This window comes from Stegostoma tigrinum, chromosome 12, assembly GCF_030684315.1.
Source record: "Stegostoma tigrinum isolate sSteTig4 chromosome 12, sSteTig4.hap1, whole genome shotgun sequence".
NCBI classification, from domain to species: domain Eukaryota; kingdom Metazoa; phylum Chordata; class Chondrichthyes; order Orectolobiformes; family Stegostomatidae; genus Stegostoma; species Stegostoma tigrinum.
The window spans coordinates 65,577,821-65,603,609 of NC_081365.1; the positions used below are offsets into that span (position 1 = coordinate 65,577,821).

The window sequence follows — 25,789 nt, forward strand, 5'->3', positions numbered from 1 at the left end:
CTTGGTTTTAGTAAGGGGAGGTTGTGCCTGACAAACCTGTTAGAATTCTTTGAAGAGGTAACAACTATGTTAGACCAGGGAAACCCAGTAGATGTTATCTATGTAGACTTCCAAAAGGCCTTTGATACAGTGCCTCATGGGAGGCTGCTGAGCAAGGTGAGGTGTTCGAGGTGAGCTACTGGCTTGGATTGAGGATTGGCTGTCTGATAGAAGGCAGAGAGTTGGGATAAAAGGCTTTTTTTCGGAATGGCAACCGGTGACCCGCAGGGTTCAGTGTTGGGGCTACAGCTGTTCACCTTGTACATTAATGATCTGGATGAAGGAACTGGGGACATTCCGGCGAAGTTTGCCGATGATACGAAGATAGGTGGACAGGCAGGTACTGAGGAGGTGGGGAAGCTGCAGACAGATTTAGACAGTTTAGGAGAGTGGTCCAGGAAACGGCTGATGAAATTCAGTGTGAGTAAATGTGAGGTTTTGCACTTTGGAAAAAAGAATACAGGCATGGACTATTTTCTAAACGGTGAGAAAATTTGCAAATCAGAAGTGCAAAGGGATCTGGGAGTGTTGGCCCAGGATTCTCTAAAGGTTAACTTGCAGGTAGAGCCTATAATTAAGAAAGTGAATGTAATGTTGTCATTTATCTCAAGAGGGTTGGAATACTAAAGCTCAATTTAAAGCTATGCCCCCTCGTGCTCGCCATCACCATCCTAGGAAAAAGGCTCTCCCTATCCACCCTATCTAACCCTCTGATTATTTTATATGTTTCAATTAAGTCACCTCTCAACCTTCTTCTCACTAATGAAAACAGCCTCAAGTCCCTCAGCCTTTCCTCGTAAGACCTTCCCTCCATACCAGGCAGCATCCTAGTAAATCTCCTCTGCACTCTTTCCAAACCTTCCACATCCTCCTTATAATGCAGTGACCAGAACTGTACGCAATACTCCAAGTGCGGCCGCACCAGAGTTTTGTACAGCTGCAGCATAACATCTTGGTTCCGGAACTCGATCCCTCTATTAATAAAAGCTCAAACACTTGTATGCCTTCTTAACAGCCCTGTCAACCTGTTTGGCAACTTTCAATGTTCTGTGTACATGGACGCCGAGATCTCTGCTCATCTACACTAAGAATCTTAACCATTAGCCCAGTACTTTGCCTTCCGGTTACTCCTACCAAAGTGCATCACCTCACACTTGTCTGCATTAAACAGGACTAAATTTAAATTTAAATTTAACTGCATGAAAGGACCTCTCTTGCACGTTCAATACTAATATTTACATATATTTGAGGCACGAGGAGGTTCTCATAAATGAATGGACACCCCATTTACCTTCAGCTGGAAGAGCTCAAACAGTGATCTTTCCCCACTGCAACTATGTGACAGCTGCCTCAAGCTTTGGTTCCTTCCTCAACACGTAGTCCTAGCCCCTGGAATGTGCCAGTCTGCAACACTCATTTAGGGTCAACTCCTTATTCTGGAAGACTGACAAGTTTCAGGCAGACCAAAGAACACATTTTGAGTCGAGATGACTCTTCATCAGAGCTGACCTGAAGTGTGGAGGGGACAGCATTTTTGCAGTAGTTGACAGGCGTGGAGTGGAGTGCTGGGTGAGAAAATACAGATAGAACAATCACAAACTGCACTATCATTCTCACATTCCAATGATGTGTCTAACTGCCAGATGGGGGAAAGTCAGTCCTACAGGGGTAAGGGAAGGGAGAGAGGACATGGTGATAAAGAATACAGGCAGTAAAGCTAAAAGAAAGGGAAGGTGTGGGAATGGGTTCACAAGATTAATTCCACAAAGTTGCAAAATGCCTAATCTGAAGATGAGGATGTTCCTCCTCTTTGCACTGTTTTCATTGGAATGCAGCAGTATGCAGAGGACTGACAACTGGGCATGTGAGCTGAAAGCTGTGTTAAAATGACTGGTCAAGGGAAAGTCAGGGTCCTGCTTGTGCACGGATTGAAGGTGTTGCGCGAAGTGCTCACCTCAGCTGCACTCGTTTTCGCCAATGTAGAGTAGGCTACACTTGATGCAGCGAATGCAACAGACTAGATTGAAGAAGGTACAGGCGAAATGCTGCTTCACCTGGAAAGACTGTTTAGGCCCATAGATGGTGAGCAGGGAGGAGGTGAAGGAACAGGTGTTGCACCTTCTACACCTACGTGAGAATGGCAGGGTGAGGTGTTGCTAGTCAAGGAACAGACTCTGGTGTCCTGGAGGAGATGATCCTTGCAAAATGCAGCTGGAGGATTGAGATGAAGATGTGTTTGGTGTTATTCTGCTGGAGTTGCCTGAAATGGTGGAGGATGATGCTTTGAATGCAGTGGCTGGTGTGGGATGCAAAGTAAGGTCAAGGGGTGCCTTATCATGCTGTTGTAAGTGATAGGAAGAGGCAAAGGCAGAAGAACAGGGGATCGATCAGGTGCGTTTGAGGGCCCGTCAATCACAGTGGGTGGGAAACCATGGTTACAGAAGAAGGAAGCCATGATCAGCAGCACTGTTTCGGATGGTGTGAATAATTTTGTTATCCTTGAATTTCTTTTCAATTCATGTGTTAGCCTTAGCTCAGTTTTGTGGCATGCTTACTGTTTGATTAAGATGATTGTGGGTTCACATCTAAAAAATCTAGTTTGACATTCAGTGCAGTACTGAGGGAGTGTTGCAATTTTGCAGAAGACATCTTTTAGGTTGGATGGAAAACCAAGATCTTATTTGCCCTCTTAGCTCATTGTGAATCATCCCAGGGCGCTAATTTGAACTGTTGGCATGGTCAATAATTTCTCTCAATCAACGTCATTGAAGTAGATTATCTAGTCATTAGTAGTTTTTTTTGGGGACGTTGCTATGTTTAAATTAGATGCCACTTGCTATAATTGTACACTTCAAAAGTGCTTCATTGAGAGGAACTATAGAAATGCAAGTCATTTTCACTGACTGCTGTATGATTGTCTAAAGCCAAGTCTACTGGGTTCTTTGTACCACTCAACATTATTTAATATTTAGAAGTGACGAGCAGACCTCTGCATGAAGGCACCTGGATGCTAAAAGGAGACAATGCAGGGTGTGGTAACATGGTATTACGAGCAATAACTTCGACAAAACTATCTCCTTTCTCACCAAAAAGTGCAACCCTTGAAGTAAAATATTTTACTGTGAATGTGTGAATAGAAAATGTTTTTAAATTCTTTGTAGTGGTAATGTAATATTGGGGAATGGTTGCTGCAAATCCACTTCTGCTTTGTTCAAATGATTTGACTTCTGCTTGGAGTTCAGTGATGACTCACATTGTTTAAAGGTTAACAAACTTAGGTTGTAGGTCATGTCCTACAGTGCTTTTGAGCAGTCTGCTGCAAATGCTTCATTTATTTTGACTTAATGAGGGTCAGCATAATTAACTTCTAGCATGTCTTGTGACGAGACTTTCTCAATCTGCAGACTAGATTTCAATGGCAAATGCTAGTGATTAGGAAACTTTGCATGTCCTACTGGCAAAGCACACTAAATCCCTCAGGTCTGAGCATGTTGATACTGGAAACATTTTGGTATAAATTTGCCCAAAGTCACCCATTAATTTCAATTTCAATAGATACATTGCTCAATTTGTCTCATTCCTGCAATTTTTATTTTAAGGCGCTTTTCCAGAAGAAATTTGGTGTCATGTATGCAATACACTGTGGCTGGATTTTACAGTCCGTGGCAAAGGAATTATGCTTGCTGTTTATGTCTACAGGTGGTCAAAGACTCTTCACCACCACCCCCCCCCCCCCCCAACCCCCCGCAGCCTTTTGTGATAGTTAATTGATTTCTGTCCAGTGCCCTGTACAGGAGCTCTGAGACATCCATGAGGAGGGCAAACAATTCAAGAATCTACAGTGACACGTGCAGACCCTAAACCAGGAAGTGATTTGTGTAATATTTACAGAAAATAAAACAAAATAAAGCAAGATAGAATTGAGAGACGGGACAAAAGGAAAAGAACAAAACAATTTTTTTTCTCAAAATCTTGAACCATAATGCAAATATGAAGAATAAGCCACTAGACTCCTAGAAGTAAACTTTCAATAACGAGGCTATTTGGCAGTAATTATAACTGATTTCATTTTTAAAAATTAACCTCAGCTTGAATACAGCTACTTTTTTTGTGTATTTATTGTGTACGCTGTATTGTTATGCCCTTCATGTCTTTGAAAGCTGAAATGTTTGGTATTCATGGAGCAGAGGAAAACCAGTTATTATCATAGTATCCATTCAGTGTGGGAGCAGGCCATTCAGCCTATCGAGTCCTTCTGAAGAGCATCCTACCCAGAAGCAACCAACTACGCTATCACTGCAACCCTGAATTTTCTACTGCTAATCCATTTAGCATACAAATCTCTGGACACTGGGCAATTTAGCATGGCCAATCCACCCTAACCTGCACATCTTTGAACTGCGGGAGGAAACCCATGCAAACACGGGGAGAATGTGCAAACTCCACAGGCAGTGACCTGAGGCTGGAATCGGACCTGGGTCACTGGTGCTGTGAAGCACCAGTACTAACCACTGGTCCTAAATTAAATATTAAATTAGTGAATCCACCATTTACTTGTATATAAGATGTGGGAATTTGCTGTTCAAGTTATTAATAACAGTGAGCATGCATGACTTCATAGTTATTCCTCTGGCAAAAATCAGACTTCTGTTGTCTTTTCTATCTGTCAAACTAAATATTACAACTTGTAGCAGTTACTCAGCATCATCATGCTGGGCTACTGAACTAATTTTGATCTAAGTGGATCGGTGGAGATACGTTCTTTTCCAATGACTTTTTGTTGACGAACATTTCTCTGATATGTCCTTCCAGGCAATTATTTTGGGTGATGGTATGCAGGATTGAATGTATGAACAAACAAAATGCCGAAGGGGATGAATTTTTACATCCACTCCTTATGAGTTACTTGTGAGACTCCTTTGAAGAGCAAACAATATTGCCCCCAAAGTTCAATGATACAAGAGAGGATAGCATTGATGTTTACTTGATTCATGCGGCTATAATCAACTAAGAATTCATAATTTTTTTTTATTGTGTCTTGCAGTTTGGTTTCGAGTAAAGTTACATGTCAAGGATGCAAAGACAGCTTTGGATAAAAAGAAGTATGTAGCCTTCTGGTTAGAACGTTATGCAAAAAGAGAACAAGGAAAACCTCTGACGGTGGTGTTTGATCTGACTGAGACTGGATTAAGCAATATAGTAAGGTTTCTCCATCTCTTTCTGCATCTAAGAAGGATTGCTTACAGTCTGTGTTTACAGATTTTTTTTCCCCTCTTGGGTTATGTCTATCTTAGCTGTGTCAATTCCATTTAATTACCAATTAATTGAATTGTGCTATGAATTTATAAATTGATAATTTGAACTAAAACGTTCTAACATTTTATTAGAGAAAGAACTCAAACCACTTATTGGTTTCTAGCTTGTTCTTAAAAAGTTGAAAATTTATTATTGATGTTGCGTTACATCTTGAAATACTATTAAACTTAAGGCTGTCATGTAATGCAATCCTGCTGGGGTGGCAAGTGAAGGTGTCTCCCTTACAAGGAGAAGGGATGCTGTCGCTATATTCAAGGCACATTTGATTCTTGTTTGGCAGTTTGATTCTTTTTACTAGTATAGAAACATAAAAAGGCAGAGGAATTTATATCCTGTAGCATCGAATAGCTGAATAAATTCTTTGAGTTAATGTTTCAGCCTTGGTTCAACGTTAGCATACTTCCTTTTGAGCTAACGGTTGTTCTCCCAAAATTTAAACCCGTAATCCATTATCTCAGAGTACTGAGGATATGTGGCATGGTTGTAAATCCCCTCTTTTGATCGAAACATTAAACTAAAACCATACCTGCCCTTTCTGTTGAATGTGAAAATCCTATCGTACTGTTTTGAGGATCAGGGGAATTCTGGTTTACTGACCAATATTTATCCCTTGGTCAACAAAACTGGTCTTCATCGGATGGCTGTTCAAGAGACTTTGCAATGTGCATGACCCTGGCAAAAAGCAAACCTTGAGTGCAAATATTCCCATTATAATAAATATTTCTATGGCTTTATTAATCTAGTATTGAACATCACTTTATAAGAAAAAGAAATGGATTAATAACATCAGAGAATTAACCATCCACGCACATTGCTTGATGTATGAAGCTGGCATACTATTTGGAAAAATCTTGGTTCCCATCATATCTCCTGACCTTCCCAACTCTCTGGATAGTACCAAAAAATGGGGAAAATTTGCTTGCTTTATTTTCCCTAATTCATCCCAGAGTAGTTATTTCCAGCATTTTTTGATTTGGTTTTGCAAGTAGTTTCTTATAACCATGCTTGCTTTGCTTGGTGTTGCTAATTACTTTGCCTATAGGTTGTTTTACCACTCAAAGTTTTATTTCTTTTGTCATCATGCGTCCAGAACATGTTTTTTTTTAAGCAACCAACTGACAGATTGGGTTGAAATTCAAGTCGCTAATTTTAAATTTCAGTAGACTTACTAAACAGTTGTGGGTATTGGAGTTTGTTGATGGGTAGACAATGAATTTGTTTCATGTCCTACAAATAGAAATGCAAACAAGTTTGAAAGTTTTTTTTCCATTGTTACAATATGTGGCATTTTCAAAAAGAAAATCAAACTGTAGTCTATTTATATTTCTTTTAAAAAAAAAATAAAAAATTCTAGGATCTGGACTTTGTGAAGTTCATCATCAACTGCTTTAAGATCTATTACCCTAAGTACCTTTGTAAGTACAGTTCATCATTTTCCCTGTTTCTTTGTAGCTAATGTATTTATTGATCTGGTATTACCTTACTTACAATTTGAGATGAATTTGTCAGTCATCAGCTCAGTTCTGTTTGCTTTAAATTATTGAATATCAAAATGTGTACTCTTGTTTATATCAATGTTAACCACAATTTAGTAGTACAGTAGTTTACAAGGGGTTAAGTATATACTTTGCATTACTCTTCATGATAAAAGACACAGAGAGCATTTCAAAAGCATGAATAACTAAGGAGCGAAAGGAGGAAGGGGAAGGGTGTGGAGTTTGAAATGAATGTAATATAACAGCAATATGTAACAGCAAAGGAATATAATGGCACTGTGGCTCACTGGTTAGCACAGCTGCCTCACAGCATCAGGGACCTGGGTTCAATTCTACCTGCAGGTAATTGTGCAAACTCCACACAGACATTCTCCCTGTGTCTGCGTGGGTTTCCTCCGGGTGCTCCAGTTTCCTCCCACAATCACAATACATGAATTAGCCATGCTAAATTGCTCTTAGTGTTCAGTGAGTGTGTAGATTTATTGGATTATGCAAGATGAGACTGGGTGGGATGCTGTAAGGGTCATTGTGGACTTGTTGGGCTGAAGGACCTGTTTCCACTCCCTAGGCATTCTATGAATAATTATCATTGGAGGAAAAGCATTCGGGAAATTAATGGGGCTAAAGACTGATAAGTCACTAGTCTTGATGAGCTGCATCTCAAGATATTTAAGGAAGTGTTTACAGAGCTAGTGGATGTACTGATAGTAATCGTCAAATAATTCTTAGATTGAGAAAATTGGAGAACGGCCCATGGAATACCCTTATTGAAAATGGTAAAATGGAAAAACAAGGTCAATTGACATCACCTGTCATTGTGTAAATGTTAGTCCATTATAAAGGGTTATTAGAGCATTTAATAGGCAGGAGGAGGCGATGGCCTAGTGTCATTATTGCTAGACTAATGTTCTGGGGACCCAGGTTTGATGATCATGGCAGATGGTGGAATTTGAATTCAATTAAAAAATAAGTCTAGAATGAAGAGCCTACAGATCACCATGAAATCATTGTCGATTGTTGGAAAAATGTGCCTGGCTTACTCATGTCCTTCAGGGAAGGAAGTCTGCCATCCTCACCTGATCTGGCCTGCATGTGACTCTGGACCCACAGCAATGTGGTTGACTCTCAAATGCCCTCTGAAATGGCCTAGCAAGCCCTTCGGTTGTTCCAATTGCTACAAAGCCTCAGAAGTGAAACTAAATGGATCACCTGGCATCGACCTAGGCCTGGAAAACACAATGGTGGAAACAGCCCTGTTGACCCTGCAAAGTCGTCCTCGGTAACATCTAGGGGCTAGTGCCAAAATTAGGAGAGCTGTCTCTCAGACTGGCCAAGCAATAGCCTGACACAATCATACTCACAGAAGCATACCTTACAGACAATGTCCCAGACACCATTATCACTATCCCTCGATATTTCCTGTCCCACTGGCAGGACAGACCCAGCAGAGGTGATACAGTAGGGGGGGAGTTGCTGTGGGAATCCTCAACATTGACTCAGGACCCCATGAAGTCTCATGGCTTCTGGTTAAACATGGGCAAGGAACCACATACCGTCCTCCCTCAGCTGATAAATCGGTACCCTTCCATGTTGAACAGCACTTGGAGGAAGCAATGAGGATGGTAAGGACACAAAATGTACTCTGGATGGGACATTTTATTGTCTACCACCATGAGTAGCTGGGCAGCAGTACTGCAGACTGAGCTGGTTGGGCCATAAAGGAAACAGCTGCTAGACTAGGTCTGTGACAGGTAGTGAGGGAACCAACAAGATGGAAAAGCATACTTTACGGCATCCTTAGCAACCTGCCAGCTGCAGTTGCATCTGTCCATGACAGTATTGGTAAGAGTGACCATTGGACAGTCCTCGTAGAGACGAAGTCCCACCTTCACATTGAGAATAACTTCCATTGTGTTGCGTATCACTATCACTGTGCTAAATGGGGCAGACCTTGCACAGATCTAGCAACTCAATGCAGGGCGTCCAAGAGGCACTATGGAATGTCAACTGCAGCAGAATTGTAGTTCAGCACAATCTGTAACCTCATGGCCCAGCATACCACACACACACACACACACACACACACACACACACACACACACACACACACACACACACACACACACACACACACACACACACACACACACCAATACCATACAGCCAGGGGTTCAACACCCTGGTTCGATGGGGAGTGCAGGGGGGCATACCTGAAGGTGTGCTGTCAACGCGAGGCCACCGATCAGGGTCACCTGCACACCAAATGGCAAAAGCAGCAAGTTATAGACAGAGCTAAATGATCCCACCATCAATGGATCAGATCTAAGCTCGGCAGGCCTGCTACATCCAGTCGTGAATGGTGGTAGGCAGTTAAACAATTCACTGGAGTAGGAGGCTCCACAAATATCTCTATCCTCGATGGAAAGGGCCACAACATCAGTGCAAAACCAAAATAGAAAAAATGTACCTAGTATATCATGTTGGCTTCCATTTTTTTTCCTCTCTCTAAATATATCAAACTGTCAGAGTGTCTTATTGAATTGTACTGAAATAGTGCTCCTTGAAAGCATGCTGTAAAACCCTTCAAGTTCTAGTTTAACAGCAACTTTGTTTTCGGTCCAAAACAAGAGCCTGACTTCATGAATAGGCTGATTGCTTTGGAATGCATTATCTGTCAAAACATGAAGGCACAATATATGGTACATTTTGCGTGTGCAGATCCAAATCCTGGGCTGTCTTTATTACCCATGCATAATTGCATTGTTTGATTGAGTGATTTGTTGAAAAGTTCATAATGGATCTGCTTTTGACAGTAAAGCTTTGAAAAGGTAGCAACTATGTTTCAAATAAAGCTGATATTGGCAGACTAATTAATAATGTTATATATTGAGCTTATTGATCAGATTGCTTAAAGGTTTATGATGTAACCTTTTGAAAGGATTATTTTGTAGTTTCTGCATTTGAAAACATTTTTTCATGTTGCAGCAAAAATGATCATCTATGAAATGCCATGGATAATGAATGGTAAGGAACATTAACTCTTTTAGATCATGAGTTTCTTGGCCAAATGAACAAAAAGAAATTTGTGATTGTTGTTGTTTGTTGTTCTTAGCTGCTTGGAGGATTGTAAAATCATGGCTGGGACCAGACGCTGTGAATATGTTGAAATTTACCAACAAGGCTGATGTGCAAGAATATATAAATACAGAATATTTGCCAGCACACATGGGAGGAATTGTAAGTTGTATCCTTGTAAAGAGCAAATTGTGTCCACCACTTCAATATGGGTGTCAGTAGTAGAATAATCACTGATGTCCTTCGGTGAAGGAAATCTGCCATACTCACCAAGCCTGACCTCCACAGCCACAATAATATGGTTCACTTTCAACTTCCCTCCGAAATGGCCTAGCAAGCCGTATCAATTGCTGCAGTCTCAACAAAAAAAATGAAACTGGACAGACCACCTAGGCATCAGAAAAGACAATGATAGAAATAACTTTTTTGACTTTGCAAAGTCTCCTCACTAACACCTGGGTGCTAGTGCTAAAATTGGGAGAGCGGTCTCACTGGATTGTGTTGTTTCTTGTCATGTCCTCTCAAGCTGTGATGACTAGTCTTGTAGTATTGATTCAACTTGCATCCAGTCATATCCCTGAGCTGCTATTAGTCTTTGCCAACACTTATGAGATCTTGCCTTCATTTGAGCTCTCCCAAGGCTGCAAAAGATTCCCTAAACTGTTGCTGTCCTTCATGAAAAAAAGTTTATTTTCCAATATATACATCTCTAGTGTTGACTGCAGTAAAAATAGATGACCACATAAGGTATTGGATGTTTGGCAGTCAGCTGATACATAAAGTTGTTGTTTCGATTCACATTTTACTCTGAAAATTAAAACACACATTCTATAGCTTTTAAACTGTGAGCATTTGTGCTACTATCTATAATAGAATGAATGAGAAAATTAATTTATTTTCCACCAGTTATCTAACACTGAAAAGCTTTGGGGTTTTCAACAACGCTTGCATGTTTTGACTCTCCAAATAAAACTGATCTTAATGTAATTCGCTCTTCTAAGGATCCTTTTAAATATAGCTACCCTCCATTACCCGATGATGACTTTCAAACACCTATATGTGAAAATGGTCCAATCCCAGGTGAAGATGAATTGGATGGAAAAGAAAAGGGAGATGGAGATAGTAAGGAATCTGTTGACACTAACACCGTTGAAGAGCCCTTGCAGAAACAAAAAAAGGTAGGACTTAATCAAATTTGCTTAGTTGTTGTCAAGTTAAATCAGGCCATTTGGAATATATCCTCATCATTTGAGCTTGCTGTTCCAGTAATTTTTGTTCACGTTTCATTAAAATTTTTACACACCTGGCTGTTAATTACAACCTTCCTCCAATCCATATGTCTGTGATTGACTCACATGTATATTGATAACACAGATTACTTCTGGTACTGTATGATTCTAAGAACAACTGGTCAGGTAGGTTGTCCACAGTAGGCAAACAACAGCCAAATGCTTATGAAAAGAAGGTGGATGAAGGCTAACAGTGCAGCAGCGATTTGGCCAGCCATTAGATTGTTTAAACTGATTCTCACAACAACAAAAAAACTGTCTGTTTTGGAGCAAACAACAGAGAAAATTCTATTTGAGAAGTAGACATGCCACAGGAGGCATACCAAGTTGTATTGAAGAAACTGGAAGTTGCAAGCTGACATGGACAGATGAGAGTGAATGAAAATATGGCAAATAGTGTTCGATGAGACAAAGTGTGAAGTCATCAAATTAAACCCAAGACAGACCAATCGGACTATTTTCCAAATGGAGATATGCCAGATGTCTGGAGGAGTAAAGAGATTTAAATCTGCATCGTTAAAGTTTGTGCACGTGTTCAAAAACCAAAGTGTGGAGCTGGATGAACACAGCAGGCAAGCAGCATCTTAGGAGCACAAAAGCTGATGTTTTGGGCCTAGAACCTTCTTCAGAATGGGGGATGGGGAGAGGGTTCTGAAATAAATAGGGAGTGAGGGGGACCCAGGATGGACATGTCATCTAAGGAATGGGAGGGGGAGTTGAAATGGTTCGCGACTGGGAGGTGCAGTTGTTTGTTGCAAACCGAACGTCAGTGTTCTGCAAAGCGGTCCCCAAGACCGAAGATGGATAGAGGAGAAGATAGGTGGAGAGGAGAGTACAGGTAGGGAGGGGATAGGTCAGTCTGGGGGAGGACAGACAGTCAGGGGGCCAGGGTGAGGTTGTGGGTAGGAAATGGAGGTGCGGCTTGAGGTGGGAGGAGGGGGTAGGTGAGAGGAAGAGCAGGTGAGGGAGGCGGGGATGAACTGGCCAGGTTTTGGGATGCAGTGGGGGGAGGTGAGATTTTGAAGCTTGTGAAATCGATGTCTATTTCAAGCCCATCGACTCCCACAGCTACCTAGAATACACGACTTCCCACCCACCTTCCTGCAAAAATTTCATCCCCTATTCCCAATTCCTTCGCCTCCATCGCATCTGTTCCCAGGATGAGGCATTCCACTCCTGTACATCCCAGGTGTCCTTGTTCTTCAAGGACCACAAAATCCCCACTGCAGTCGTCGAGAACACCCTCAATCATGTCTCCCACATTTCCCACAACTCATCCCTCACACCCCACCCCCACAATAACTGCCAAAAGAGAATACCCCTGGCCCTCACATACCACCCCACCAACCTCCGGATACAACGCATCATCCTCTGACACTTCCATCTACAATCTGACCCCATCACCAAAGACATTTTTCCATCCCCACCTTTGTCTTCCTTCCGGAGGGACCACCCTCTCCATGACTCCCTTGTCCGCTCCACACTTCCCTCCAACCCCACCACACCTGGCACTTTTCCCTGCAACTGCAGGAAGTGCTACACTTGCCCCCAGACCACCTCCCTCACCCCCATTCCAAGTCCCAGGATGACTTTGCACATCAAGGAGTTGTTCACCTGCACATCTGCCAATGTGGTATACTGCATCCACTGTACCCGGTGTGGCCTCCCCTACATTGGGGAAACCAAGCGGAGGCTTGGGGACCGCTTTGCAGAACACCTCCGCTTGGTTCGCAACAAACAACTGCACCTCCCAGTCGCAAACCATTTCCACCCCCCCTCCCATTCTTTAGATGACATGTCCATCATGGGCCTCCTGCAGTGCCACAATGATGCCACCCGAAGGTTGCAGGAACAGCAACTCATATTCCGCTTGGGAACCCTGCAGCCTAATGGTATCAATGTAGACTTCTCGAGCTTCAAAATCTCCCCTTCCCCCACCGCATCCCTAAACCAGCCCAGTTCGTCCCCTCCCCCCACTGCACCACACAACCAGCCCAGCTCTTCCCCTCCACCCACTGCATCCCAAAACCAGTCCAACCTGTCTCTGCCTCCCTAACCGGTTCTTCCTCTCACCCATCCCTTCCTCCCACCCCAAGCCGCACCCCCATCTCCTACCTACTAACCTCATCCCACCTCCTTGACCTGTCCGTCTTCCCTGGACTGACCTATTCCCTCCCTACCTCCCCACCCATACTCTCCTCTCCACCTATCTTCTTTTCTCTCCATCTTCGATCCGCCTCCCCCTCTCTCCCTATTTATTCCAGAACCCTCACCCCATCCCCCTCTCTGATGAAGGGTCTAGGCCCGAAACGTCAGCTTTTGTGCTCCTGAGATGCTGCTTGGCCTGCTGTGTTCATCCAGCCTCACATTTTATTGTCTCAGCTGTGGTACTGACCAGCTATGACATAATAAAGTTGCAACACAGTCTTGAGGGGCTGATTAACTACTTTGTCCCTTCATCTGTATGTGAGAGAACATAAAATTGTAACATTCTTCATTATTTTTATGTGCAATGTATGTTCTTCCCCAAACAGCAACAATTAGTTTGTAATTTACTTCAGGCTACTTGTATTGACAGCACTTTCAGACAGGAAGAAATGCCTGTACAAAGTAATGGCTCATTAACATGTTGGCCTTGAGGGAACAGTCTGCCTCAGTAGATCTGTCCTCCTATTTTCATTAATTTTCATTATATCACATGGGGTAATAAATGATTAGATCTTCTTTACATTCTCTTGCATTATTGAGCAGTCATCTTTTCCTTTTATACTCCTGTGACCCATAGTTTAATGACCCCAAGTTAAAGATCTTGCAAATCTTGCAGTAGAATTGTGTAATGTAGTGTGGGCTAGAAATCCAGAGATCTGGACTAATGGTCCAATGACATGTCAAATCCTAGCAACTCTAGATGAAGAATCAAAATCCCGTTAATGAAATAACCCTGACATAAAAACTGACTATGGATTATAGTGACAGTGAACCTTTAAGATTTTTGTTGTTGTTTAAATAGTGCTCTTAAAGGATGAAACCTCTTGTCCTTTGCTGATCTGGGCTACATATAACTCAAGATCTACACAATGTAATCACTCTTGGCACTGCTCTGAAATCATCTAGCAGGCCTCCAATTTGCATTCAAGAAGGCAATTTACCTCCATTTTCTCAAAGGCATTTAGGCTGGACAATAAACACTGGTCTTCCCAGTGTTGCCCTTAATCCGTGAGTGTATTTTTTTTTAAAGTACTATGCTTTTATGAATGTTCCTTAAAATTCCTTCCTAGCTGGTTCTTTGTAACAAGTCTTGTGGTTATTTTGATAAATTATGATCAGCAATATAAATGTGGTATGGCACAGTCATCTATTTTTCACTTGTACAATTGGATACCATAAATTAGTTATAATTTTTGTGGAATAGCTCCTAAAAAAGTTTAGGAGTTCGTTTTCCAAAAGCCAGTGTGAGAATTGCTGATACCAAAGCAACAACTTTTCATTAGTTGCTATTAGAATTAGTATCCTGTTCCTGTTTTGTTTTGATTATAACATTCACCCAAATTTCCATACTGTTACACCTACATGCCCAACACTTTCTGTATATGTGTATGGTGCCACGCAATGAAGCGAGATGCCACATAATGCAACAAGTATATAATTACCCTTGGAGAAGTATGTATTTTAATTTTCAAGTTAAAAACATTTAATTGTGTGCTTTAATTACTTTTTCTTGAGATGTAACCTATCATATTAATTACTGGATTTTGCACTTTAATTTTACATTTATTAGATTACTTGTAGAATGAGAGTTCAATGAGATGTTTGTAGTGTAATGTACAATCTTAGTTATTGGCAGAATGTGAATTTCTTTTATTTCTTGCATTTAGGTTTCTTTCGATGATATTGAACGGTTGGATTTAAAGACAAGATCGGCAAAAAAACCACAAACAGTATTCAGAGGATCGTTGCTACACATTAGGTGATTCATCACATTTCTATGATGAATACTAGCTGATCTTCTTTAGTTTTTAATGTTGTTTGCATTAAGTCATTAGAGGCACAGATTTATGTTGTTTGAATAGTTGGGAATTGGAGAATGCAACATAATTTTATTGAAATGTGCAAGATTTTGCCTCGACAGACTCTTGTGGATATTTCTCTTGCTCTCCAACTCTAGAAAATCTTAGTCTATTTTGGCTCAATGTGGTTCCCCCACCCCCCACTCCCAGGTAAAACTCTTAACGATTGCTTTCAGCACATCCTTAAACAATAATGTACCTTTCATTAGAGACCAATGACTTTAAATAGCTCAAACTAATTTGAGCTCCTGATTGCGTCCAACAAATTTGCTGCTTGGCTTGCAGCCACTCAGTAGCACATTTAATCCTGCTTGTAAGCTACGTTCTTTTGACTAGTCTGAATTTTGCATGTTGAAATAGGTGCAAGTTAATTGCGCATTACAATCGTCCATTACAGTCATAGGGCAGACGATGGCCTAATGGTATTTTGTCGCCAGACTGTTAATCCAGAAACCCAGCTGTGAATACCGCCATGGCGGTTAGTGGAATTTGAATTCAATATCTGGAATTAAGAATCTAATGATGACCGTGAATCTATTGTTGATTGGTGGAAAAACCCAGTTAATTCCCTAATGTCCTTTAGGGAAGGAAACTGCCATCCTTACCTGGTCTACCCTACGTCATTCTCCAGATCCACAGCAATGTGGTTGACTCTTACCTGCCATCTGGGTAATTAGGGATGGGCAATAAATGTTCTCTAGCCAGCAATGCCCTCATCCCAGTCTGGATTCAGACATTATTGAATTCTACAACCAAACTTTGTAACTTTGGAGATGTGTGCAGTCGTCCACATTGATCACTTAGAAAAAAGTGGGGACAATGACTTTCAAAGTATATGTACTATAGTATCTGAGAATTGTTATAATCTGCCTATCAGCTCAATAGTTCTGAATTGAGGGAATAAAGCTTGAAAAATCAACTTCAGACCTCCGATCTAAAATTATTGCAGCTTCAGCCCCATTGTTGCTTTTTATTATGCACTACTTTTTGAGCTAGGAACCATTTATGCTCTTTACTCCATTCTTTTATGTGGCAAATTAGGTAAGACTGAAGTGTTGAAATGGTGGCACTGGTACAATTTAGTTTTTGCGTTTTCAAATCTTACATCACAGTATAGATGCTTTAATTCACCAAAACAAATTGAGACATTAATTGTACTGCCTACTATCTATGTAAATTATGTCTTATGTAAATTTGGAATGTTAGATTTTTGATTAAAATTTTGGCAGATATATATGCTGAGCTCTGTGTATGGTACATTGAAACTCAAGCAAAATATAACTTGTGTAGTGGAGAAATTTCTTCTGTCGTACTGGCTCTCATGCATAGCCTCTCTTTTTTCTGACCAGTTACATATAAAATCTGTTTTTGTTTTAAAAATAGTCCTGCTGAAGATCTTCAGTTTGGCTCTAAAGAAAGTAGAGAAACTAAGTGTTTGATAGTGCTGACAAATGTGACAAAAAACCCTGTTGCATTTAAGGTAAGCCCTTTGGGTTAGCAATCATTGCAGAATTGGATTTGATCGTTTGTGTTAAGCCTTTAAGAAACTGTTGTGTTTAATTCCCAAGAAAAACAAGCATTTTTAAATGTGTAATTATAGAATTAAACATAGTACACCTTTATTCTCTAAGGTTTAGAAGAACTCTAAAGGCAAACCAATGAAACTTCACACATTCTGCGAGGTCTTGAAGGGGCAGATATTGAGTCACTGTTCCTCCTGGCTGGAGAGTCCAATCAGTTAGTCATAAGGGGAAGGTTATATAGCACAGAGATGAGAAGGAATTCCTTTATTCCTTGAAGCTCCCTACCCAAGGGAGATAAGGATGGCTAGTAATTGAGTACATTCAAAGCTGATTCTTTTTTCTTTTGGATACTTAGGAAGTGGAAGGATAATGTGATAGGATAGACAAGTGAAGTAGAAGTGGAAAATGAGCTTTTTTTTTGCTGTTAATGTTATAATTTTAGAATGGTGGAGCAGATGCTGATCATATCGCTAGCACTGCTTCTATCTCTTAATTGGTTTTATCTTTTGTGAAAGTGAAGGTGTTATGAATACAAAAAGCTCTTTTCTCCCTGAAATACTTCAGTTATTTTGTATAAATTTGATGAATACAATCTGGTCGCACATTTACAATGATTTACAGAGTCATTGAGTTATACAGCGAGGAAACAGACCCTTTGGTCTAATTAGTCTATGCCAATCACGTTCCGAAACTAAACTAATCCCATCTGCCTGCATTTGGCCTGTATCCCTCCAAATCTTTCCATTCAAATGTAATTGCCCAAATGTTCTTTAAATAATGTAACTGTACCTGCATCCATTACTTCCTTTGGCAGTTCATGCCACACATGCTTTTTGAAACTTGGTCGTCTCACCTTAAAAATAAGTCCTGTAGTTTTGAACAACTCCCCCCACCCCCACCACCCCTAGGGAGTGCTATTCATTTAAGTGCCCATCATGATTTTACAAAGCTCCATAAGATCACCCCTCAACCTCCTTGTGATAAAAGCCTCAGCCTATTTCTATAGCTCAAACCTCTCATTCCTAACAATGCCTGGTAAAAATTCTCTGAACCCTCTCCAATTTAATAATATCCTTCCTATAGCAGGGTGACCACAACTGCTCACAGTACTTCGGGAGAGGCCATACCAACATTCTGTGCAACCTCCCAATAAAGGTGCTAAACAACTTTTTAACCACGATCAATATGTGTTGCAAATTTCCAAGAACTATTCACTTGAACGCCTAGGTCTGTCTTTTCTGCAGCGCTACCCTACCATTAATTGAATAAATCTTGTTTGTTTTACCAAAATGCAATATCATGCATTTATCCAAATTCAATGCCATCTGCCACTTCTCAGCATATTTAATCAATGGAACAAATTTCTTTTTAATCTTAGATAACCTTCTTCACTGTCCACTTTCCTACCAGTTTTGGTATCAGTCACAAAACTTACTTACTATGCCTCCTACATTCTTATCCAAATCTTTACAGAACTGACTTGCAAAAGTGGACCCAATTTACCCAGTTATGTAAATCCTGGAGGTGACAATTAGGGAAAGGTCTTAGGTTTGTGTTACTACTTTCTTCACCATTTGATGTCCCAAAGTGGGCTATAGCCAGTTAACTACTTTTAAGGTCTTTGGATTTGAAACATTAACTCTGCTTCTGTCTCCAAGTATGTTGCCAGACCTGCTGAGTTTCTTCATCTTCTGATGTAGTTAACTGCTTTTAGAAATCTTTTCTAATCTAAGATTTAGAAGCCCATTTAGTCACAGTACATTGCACCAAAAACAATTTGATAATAACAGGTAATCTGTTTAATGTCAGATAATGATTTTTGTGAATTCCTCTGTTGTTTTCTAGATGTTGTAGGGGAGATCTTTATCAGCAGTAACCTTTTATCTAACAAATCACTGGTATTGTAACATTCGAATCAGAATTATGCTGAAGTATCAGCCTAGTATTTGTGCTTGAATATGTGGAGTGGAAACAACCAGTTTGCTGTTCAGAATAGATTGTCCAAACATGCATTCATTATTCTCTCCTCAACGATAGAAATTTGCTATTGATGCCTTCAAAATGTAATTTGAATACTTTAAGAAAAGTCCCATTATATTTAATACTTTTATATAAGTATTTAGAGCCTGAGGCCCTTTTTAAATTAATCAAGTCAGCCATTCAATAAATTCCTAGTAACATGATATTTCTAAACATTTTTCTAAATTTTTGAAGATGTAAATGTCAATTAATGTGAAGTGCTTAACGTACTTTTTTTAAAAATTAGATCATCTTTGCATCAATGCTTTTAGACAATTATTTCTTCGTAAAATGATGCATGTAGCATGTTTGGAAAAATCTAATGCCAAGGATTAATGGAGAATAAAGAGAAAGTGCTGTTCAAGCCGTCTGCCGTTCTTTTCCCCCCACTCCCAAACAAGGTTAGAACAACAGCTCCAGAGAAATATAGGGTGAAACCAAGCAATGGCAGCTTCAAACCAGGCAGTTCACTGGATATTCTAGTGTCACTCCATGGAGGTATGGCATATCCTCATCTTATTGTCTGTAAATAGTGTATTTATTAAAAGATTCAATGTGATCCGTAAGCTCTTTTCTTCATTGTAAAGCAAAACAAAAATTGAATAAAATTAACAAGATAAGGAATCAGGATAATCAGTATAAGCTTATTTTGAAGTCCAACAGGTCATATAGTTAGGGGGAGGTGGTGGCCTAGCAGCATTGCCACTGGACTAGAAATCCAGATTCCTAGTCTAATGTTTTGGGGACATGTTCAAATTCCACCATGGCAGCTGGTGAAATTTTTGAATTCAGTAAAAACCTGGAATAAAAATCTATCCTAAAAGCTATCAAGTAACTGCTATCATTTGTCACAAAATGCTGTCTGATTCACCGATGTCCTATAGGGAAGGAAATCTACGACACTTACTTATGCTGGCCGCCTCCATGACTCTAGTCTGTCAGAAAAGTGGTTGACTTTTAACTGCCATCTGAGTAAATTAGGTGTGAATAATAAATTCAGACCTAGCCAACGATACTCGTGTCCTATGACAAATATTTTCAAAAGTTAATGATTCAGGTCTGCTGAGTTTACCAAGAATCTTTTTGTTCCTGTTTGACTTCAAGCAATATTTTGCTTTGGCAGTCCTACTTGATCATTTTGTTGAGACTTTATACTCCCTTTGATACAATGATTCTCATCATGCTCAAGTAATTGGAAATATACAATTCATGTTTACTGCAACTAGACTACATTGTTCAAATGGCACTCTAATCCACGCAGGGCATATTAAAAAAAAGTTTTATTTTTAAGGAAAGCTGGATTTTACTGAATTGCTACATGATCTTAATTGTTGACTATGATCTCTGTATTATCTATTTATGCCTTTTGGCTCCTAGTCCCCATTGCGCTTTAAAAACAAGTCTATCTGGGAGCAGATATTCTGTGAAATGTTCTCTTTAGACACTTTTTTAAAGGAAAATCAAGTTCTGCAGTAGATGTTTGTTCTGAAGCTGTTATTGACAATTAATAGAAATGAGATGCAACAAAATTACCACATATTTACCTGCTTAGCCTTATGCACATTTAATAAAATATCTTACCTTTTAATCATTTGCATTCCTAGATTTGGAAGTTAACAGTAATCAATAAACTCTCCCAACTCCTCACCCATACCTCTGGGAAAGTGAAATTGATTGTATGATCGGAAGTAGTTCTTCAGGTTACCTGCTGGTAATTCACCAAAAAATACTTCGTGATTCCTAACAGTAAATGTCAGCATGGGTTTAGCTCCATGAGCGTCAAAAATTCTTCTTAATTACTGTTTATAGATTAATTAAATTGATAATGATAGAGGACCAAAATTTGATCAACCATGTCTCAGCTCTCAGTGAATAAGCACAAAGATATGATGTCATCATGAAATTTTATATAAATGTGAAGGTTTCCATTTCATGTATCTATACATTTGCGAAGCTTCAGATTTCAGGAGATAAAATTAGTAGATGGCAGTAAACATGACTTGTGTATTTGGTATGTTCAATTGTTATACAAAAAAAAATGTCTGGTTTGAATACCATTGATTTAGAGACCTCTTGAAAAACTTAGTGTGCTCCATTTATAACTGCAAGATGCCATGCTACAGATACCTGTGTCCATGACATTAGATTCTTTGTAATGCCCTGTCAGACCTGTATTATTCAAATTATTCAAAACAATCAGACTATTTAAAACTAACTTACAATATTTGTGCATATGTCTATTTTTATTGCTACTTTTGAGAAGTGATCTCCTGGTATATTTGGTGATCTAGAATAGAATGGAATATCCCTTATTGTCACATGTACTCAAGTATGGAAGTACAGGAGTGCAGTGAAATGTTTGCAGTGTTGCCGCCATTGGCACCATTTTGGGTACAAAGTACCTAGGTACGGGTCTTAGATACAAAATAGAGAAATAAAGGAAAAAAGAAAAATGTTATGTTACATTGTTATAGTATAAGTAGAAAAATGAGAAATCAAGTCAAAAAGATAAGCATTACAGCCTTTCTATAAAGGGCCTGCAGTAGGTCAGTGCAGGAAGCTTCTACACATGGTCTGACACGGCTTGCAAGCTGCTGACCACCTGCACTGGTCCCAGTCCAACAACTGCCCCGCTTGGTTCAGGCCTCCAGCCTGCTGGCTGTCCCTGCTCGTCTCCAGGCCTTTAGCCCACTCTGCATCTGGAGGGGGGGAGAAAAAAGAAGGAAACAGGAGGAGCTCCAATTGGAGCACTTAGTGCACCAGAAGAGCAACCGTTTGTAGATTTGGATGTGGTTTTTATCACGTAAATTCAGGTTAAAATACATGAGTAGAGATGACAGGTAAAACTGACATTTATAAAGTGTATCTGAAAGTTGAAACTTAAATACCATTTCCAATTGCACATGAAATATTCTATCCTTAATAATGAATGTAATCTCACATACATGAAGTACTGAATTTCAGAGCTGATAGTTAGAGTTTATGTACATCCCTTGAAGTCCATGGTAAAACTGCAATTCGGAAGTATTTTCTGTGCGCAGTTGCAATTGACTTGTTTTAAATAATACACAAATACACTCATTTGCACGTTTTTCAGAGAAAGTCACTTCACTTTTTTTTTGGATATGCTAGCTTGTTAATTCTGTTGCCGTACAGTGAGTTCAAGGGTAGCTGAAGCAGTCTTTCAGAAGTTAGTGCAAAACGTTGATATCTACAAGGAACTTCCACATGGAAAATGTAGAAACAGTACACTAACAATTGATACAATTGTTCAAATTTACTGCAGAGATTGTTCTCAAATCTTTGAATTTCTTGATCTCTGAAATTAATTTGAATCAACATAGCCCATGCAAAACAAATTGGTATAGATTTAAGATAACAAAGTGTGGAGCTGGATGAACACAGCAGGCCAAGCAGCTATCCCCTCCCTACCTCCCCACCCATACTCTCCTCTTGACTTATCTTCTCCTCTATCTATCTTCAGTCCGCATCCCCCTCTCTCCCTATTTACTTCAGAATCCTTTCCCCATCCCCCTTTTCTGATGAAGGGTCTCGGCCTGAAATGTCAAAAAAGCTTTGGTACTCCTAAGATGTTGCTTGGCCTGCTGTGTTCATCCAGCCCCACGCTTTGTTATCTTGGATTCTCCAGCAACTGCAGTTCCCATTATCTTTGGTATAGATTTAGATGGCTTTCAGTGAATGGTATACAGAATTAATGCTTAGAGTAACAAACCTAAAATAAACATCTAAGTTCATAATTTGTTAATTGTTTTTCAATAAATACCTCCTGAAAAAAGGGCTTATTCATTTAAAATTCTTTAAAATTCATGATTTTGCTGTGAATTTTTTTCCTTCTTCCTGTTTTCTTTTACTAACTGCGTTGTAACCCGAGTTCAAGACTCGAGACGTATACCATATCTTGTCTCCTGTTGAGAGGGAGTATAAGTGGAATACAGATCACTTCAAATCCCACCACTGCACGTTTTGAATGTAGGTTAATTAGTCGACACCAGATCAATTAATTAGGGAGGGAAATCTGCAATCATCAAATGCTCTGGGCAGCATGTAATTCTAGAGCCACAGCGCTGGTGGTTGACTCTCAACTGCCCTCTGACATGCCCTGTAATTTGTTCAAGTGAACCACACTGTTGCATAACCTTCAAGTGCGGCAGACCAAATGATACAGATATATGCAACAGAAATGATGCTGCCATGCTGGACAAGAGTGTGTCTGCCAGTAACTCACCAAGACTTTTCTGATCACTCCTTTTAAACTTAGGACTTACACCACCTAGGAGAACAAGGGTGACAGGCTCATGGGGACAGTAACACTTGAACCTTTTCCTCCAGGCCACATGCCATTCTGCCTTGGAGCTCTTGTATATCACTGTTTTCTGCACTTTCCAACTCTCTTTCTAACATAACTTCAGGCATACCTACAACAGGCAGACTGCAGTAATTTACGAAGCTTGCTACCACTTGTTCATAGGCAACAGATGTTGGCCTTTCAGTGATGCTTTCATCCCATGGAAAAAATACATTTTGTAATCACCAATTCGCTTAGTAATTACAGTTTCCCATTCTGGGGTAATTCTGCTAGATATGGTCTTTGCATTGTTGCCTTTCCTATAATGTGGCATGTACAGTCCTCTGAACTCAAGTAATGTCTCGCTTTATAAATTGATCATAATTATGTTATAATACTCAACAGTCTTGACCTTGAAGGGCTTTACCAGAACTAAAACATTAAGGAATTTGTTTATTTGAATCTTTAGTGCGTTTTTTTCCTATTCATCTAACCTTCCTGTTAATGAACAGTCAAAATTCTAAAGCATTAGCTCTGTTTCTCTCTCCACTGATACCATCAGGTATCTGTCCTTTTTAGAACCACAATATTTAGCTTTTGTTTTAAGTTTAGTTGTAGTTCACTGGCATAATTCTCTTAAGGAATAAAGAATTCCAATTGGGATGAATACTTTACAGTGTCATAATTATCTACCTTCAGCTCAATATTTTTTTTTCTACAATCTCTGACATTCCCTCCTCGCCCAAAGTGCACCTTCAGCGAGTTGCACAAACAAGAATTACCATTTCCGTTTATCAGCTTTCGAAGGATTGTCAGCTTGCAAACCAAATCTATCATTTCATAAATAACTATGACTCCCATAGTTAACTGTTTTAAAAATTCTTGCACACAGGTTTCCCTACATTTTGCAGGGGTACCTGTGCCTTTTTCATCGAGCAGATAGTTAACTTTTCAAATATTTTAAAAGAAAATATTTTAGAGAACCATTGAAATTAATTTTCATTTTGTTTCCAAAACTTCGCCTCTTTATCACATTTCCCTCACATGAAATAGCAGGTATCCTGAACTATAATAGAAATGTTATTCTGTGAGGCACTAATAATTAACTATCGATGAGTTTCAAATTAGTCATCTCTCAAATCCACTTGTCTTACTCTGTGAGTTTCATAGAAGCTCTAAATGTCTAATTTATCCGCTGTGTTGCTTGTAATATTTATAGGAGTTCCACACTTCATACAACAGAGTTAAAGAATGTAAGATGAATGCATCATTTAGAACTGATTCTTCTTTTCTTGCAAATTTATTTGCTTCGGTGATTCTGCTGAATGAGACTTGCGTAGATGATTTGATGCACAAGAATGCCTTGTAATGAGGTTCCCATCCACAATACTTGCACAATGGAACCTCTGTAAATGACAATTACTCAACTTAAACCATTCCAATTGGTGTTTAGAAGTGGAAGGAGGGAGGTGCTTGTGATTCCAAAGGGTAAAGTCTTGTACATTTACATCCTAGTGTGTTGATAGTCTTTTTTTCTCTATTTGTTCATAAGATGTGGATGTTACCCATGTTCTATTTGTTATAGTCATTTTGAGCACTTTGTGAATTGCTGCAATCCACTTGGTATAGGTACTCCCACAGTGCTCTTGAGGATGAGTTCCAGGATTTTATCCCAGCACAATAGTGATATTGTTCAAGTCAGAATGGTGGTGTGACTTGAGATTATGATGTTCCTGTTCTTCTGTTGTCCATGTTTTTCTTGGTGGTAGTAGCAACTGGTTTGGAACAATGCTTAACAACTCAGTGTTCTAAAGATTCTACTTTGTTACGTCGGTCAACAACCTTGATTATTTCCGGTAAGGACTGCTTTTTTGTCCTCTCGTTTATAAATGAATTGCCCCTTGTATTTTTTTTTTAAAAACATCACCCAATGCTGTTTCTTTTGATTAAATTTGATTGATGCTAAAGTTGACTGTACATCAAAAGAAATAGACTGTTTTCCATATAAAGTGAAAGTTAAACTGAAAGTCTTCCATTTCTGCACCTTGTGAGGTAAATCAAATTTTGGCTGACATGGGCTCTGTGCACAAGGGTATCTGATCTCATTAGTACAACATTTTGTAGCAATTTTTCAATGATATTGACACTGGTTGCTATGGATATTTCATCAACAGCAAGTAACTCTGCACCTAATTCCTGCTTATTAACATGTGAATACTTTCCACAAGCTGTCTGTTTCTCCTTGAGCTTTAGTGAAATTAATGCAAAGTAAATCTGCAATGATAAATCCAATAGGTAGGAGGCCCAGGACAACTTTTTAAAAAAAACAGCAAATGTGTACTCGTGAATGTGCAGTTCATGTTTTCTGCTTTGTATTGGGTTTAATTTACTATTATTTATTACAGTTCAGTGTATTGGATTGTTATGAGTTGTGCTAGCTAGTGCAGTGTGGGGTAGTTTTGCATTTCTTTTGAATGCATAAATGCCTATCCAATGCAACAATGGTTCAGAGCATTTGACTTTTTTTCTTACTGATTCAGGTTCAAAAGTGCAGAGATGGAAACATGGAAGTAACAGCATAGGAAGAGTTCATTCAACCCATTGTATTTTTTGGGTCTTGGAAACAAAACTGTGCTTAATTCTGTGTTCCTATCTTTGT

The 25,789-nt window shown here is 39.6% G+C and overlaps 1 protein-coding gene across 5 annotated transcripts in view; it reads left to right on the forward strand.

The window, feature by feature from the left end:
- mospd2 (motile sperm domain containing 2) overlaps positions 1–25,789 on the forward strand; it is a 91,113-nt gene that overhangs the window by 35,983 nt on the left and 29,341 nt on the right. For 4 of the 5 annotated variants that reach the window (XM_059650383.1, XM_048540488.2, XM_048540489.2 and 1 more), the window contains exons 5-12: positions 5,084–5,238; positions 6,710–6,770; positions 9,837–9,875; positions 9,964–10,088; positions 10,928–11,104; positions 15,091–15,182; positions 16,666–16,762; positions 19,226–19,322. In XM_059650383.1, the coding sequence (XP_059506366.1) occupies positions 5,084–5,238; positions 6,710–6,770; positions 9,837–9,875; positions 9,964–10,088; positions 10,928–11,104; positions 15,091–15,182; positions 16,666–16,762; positions 19,226–19,322 (843 nt within the window). Of the gene's footprint in view, positions 1–5,083; positions 5,239–6,709; positions 6,771–9,836; positions 9,876–9,963; positions 10,089–10,927; positions 11,105–15,090; positions 15,183–16,665; positions 16,763–19,225; positions 19,323–24,902; positions 25,773–25,789 lie in introns of those variants that run through there. The other variant, XM_048540490.2, reaches the window with a different exon arrangement.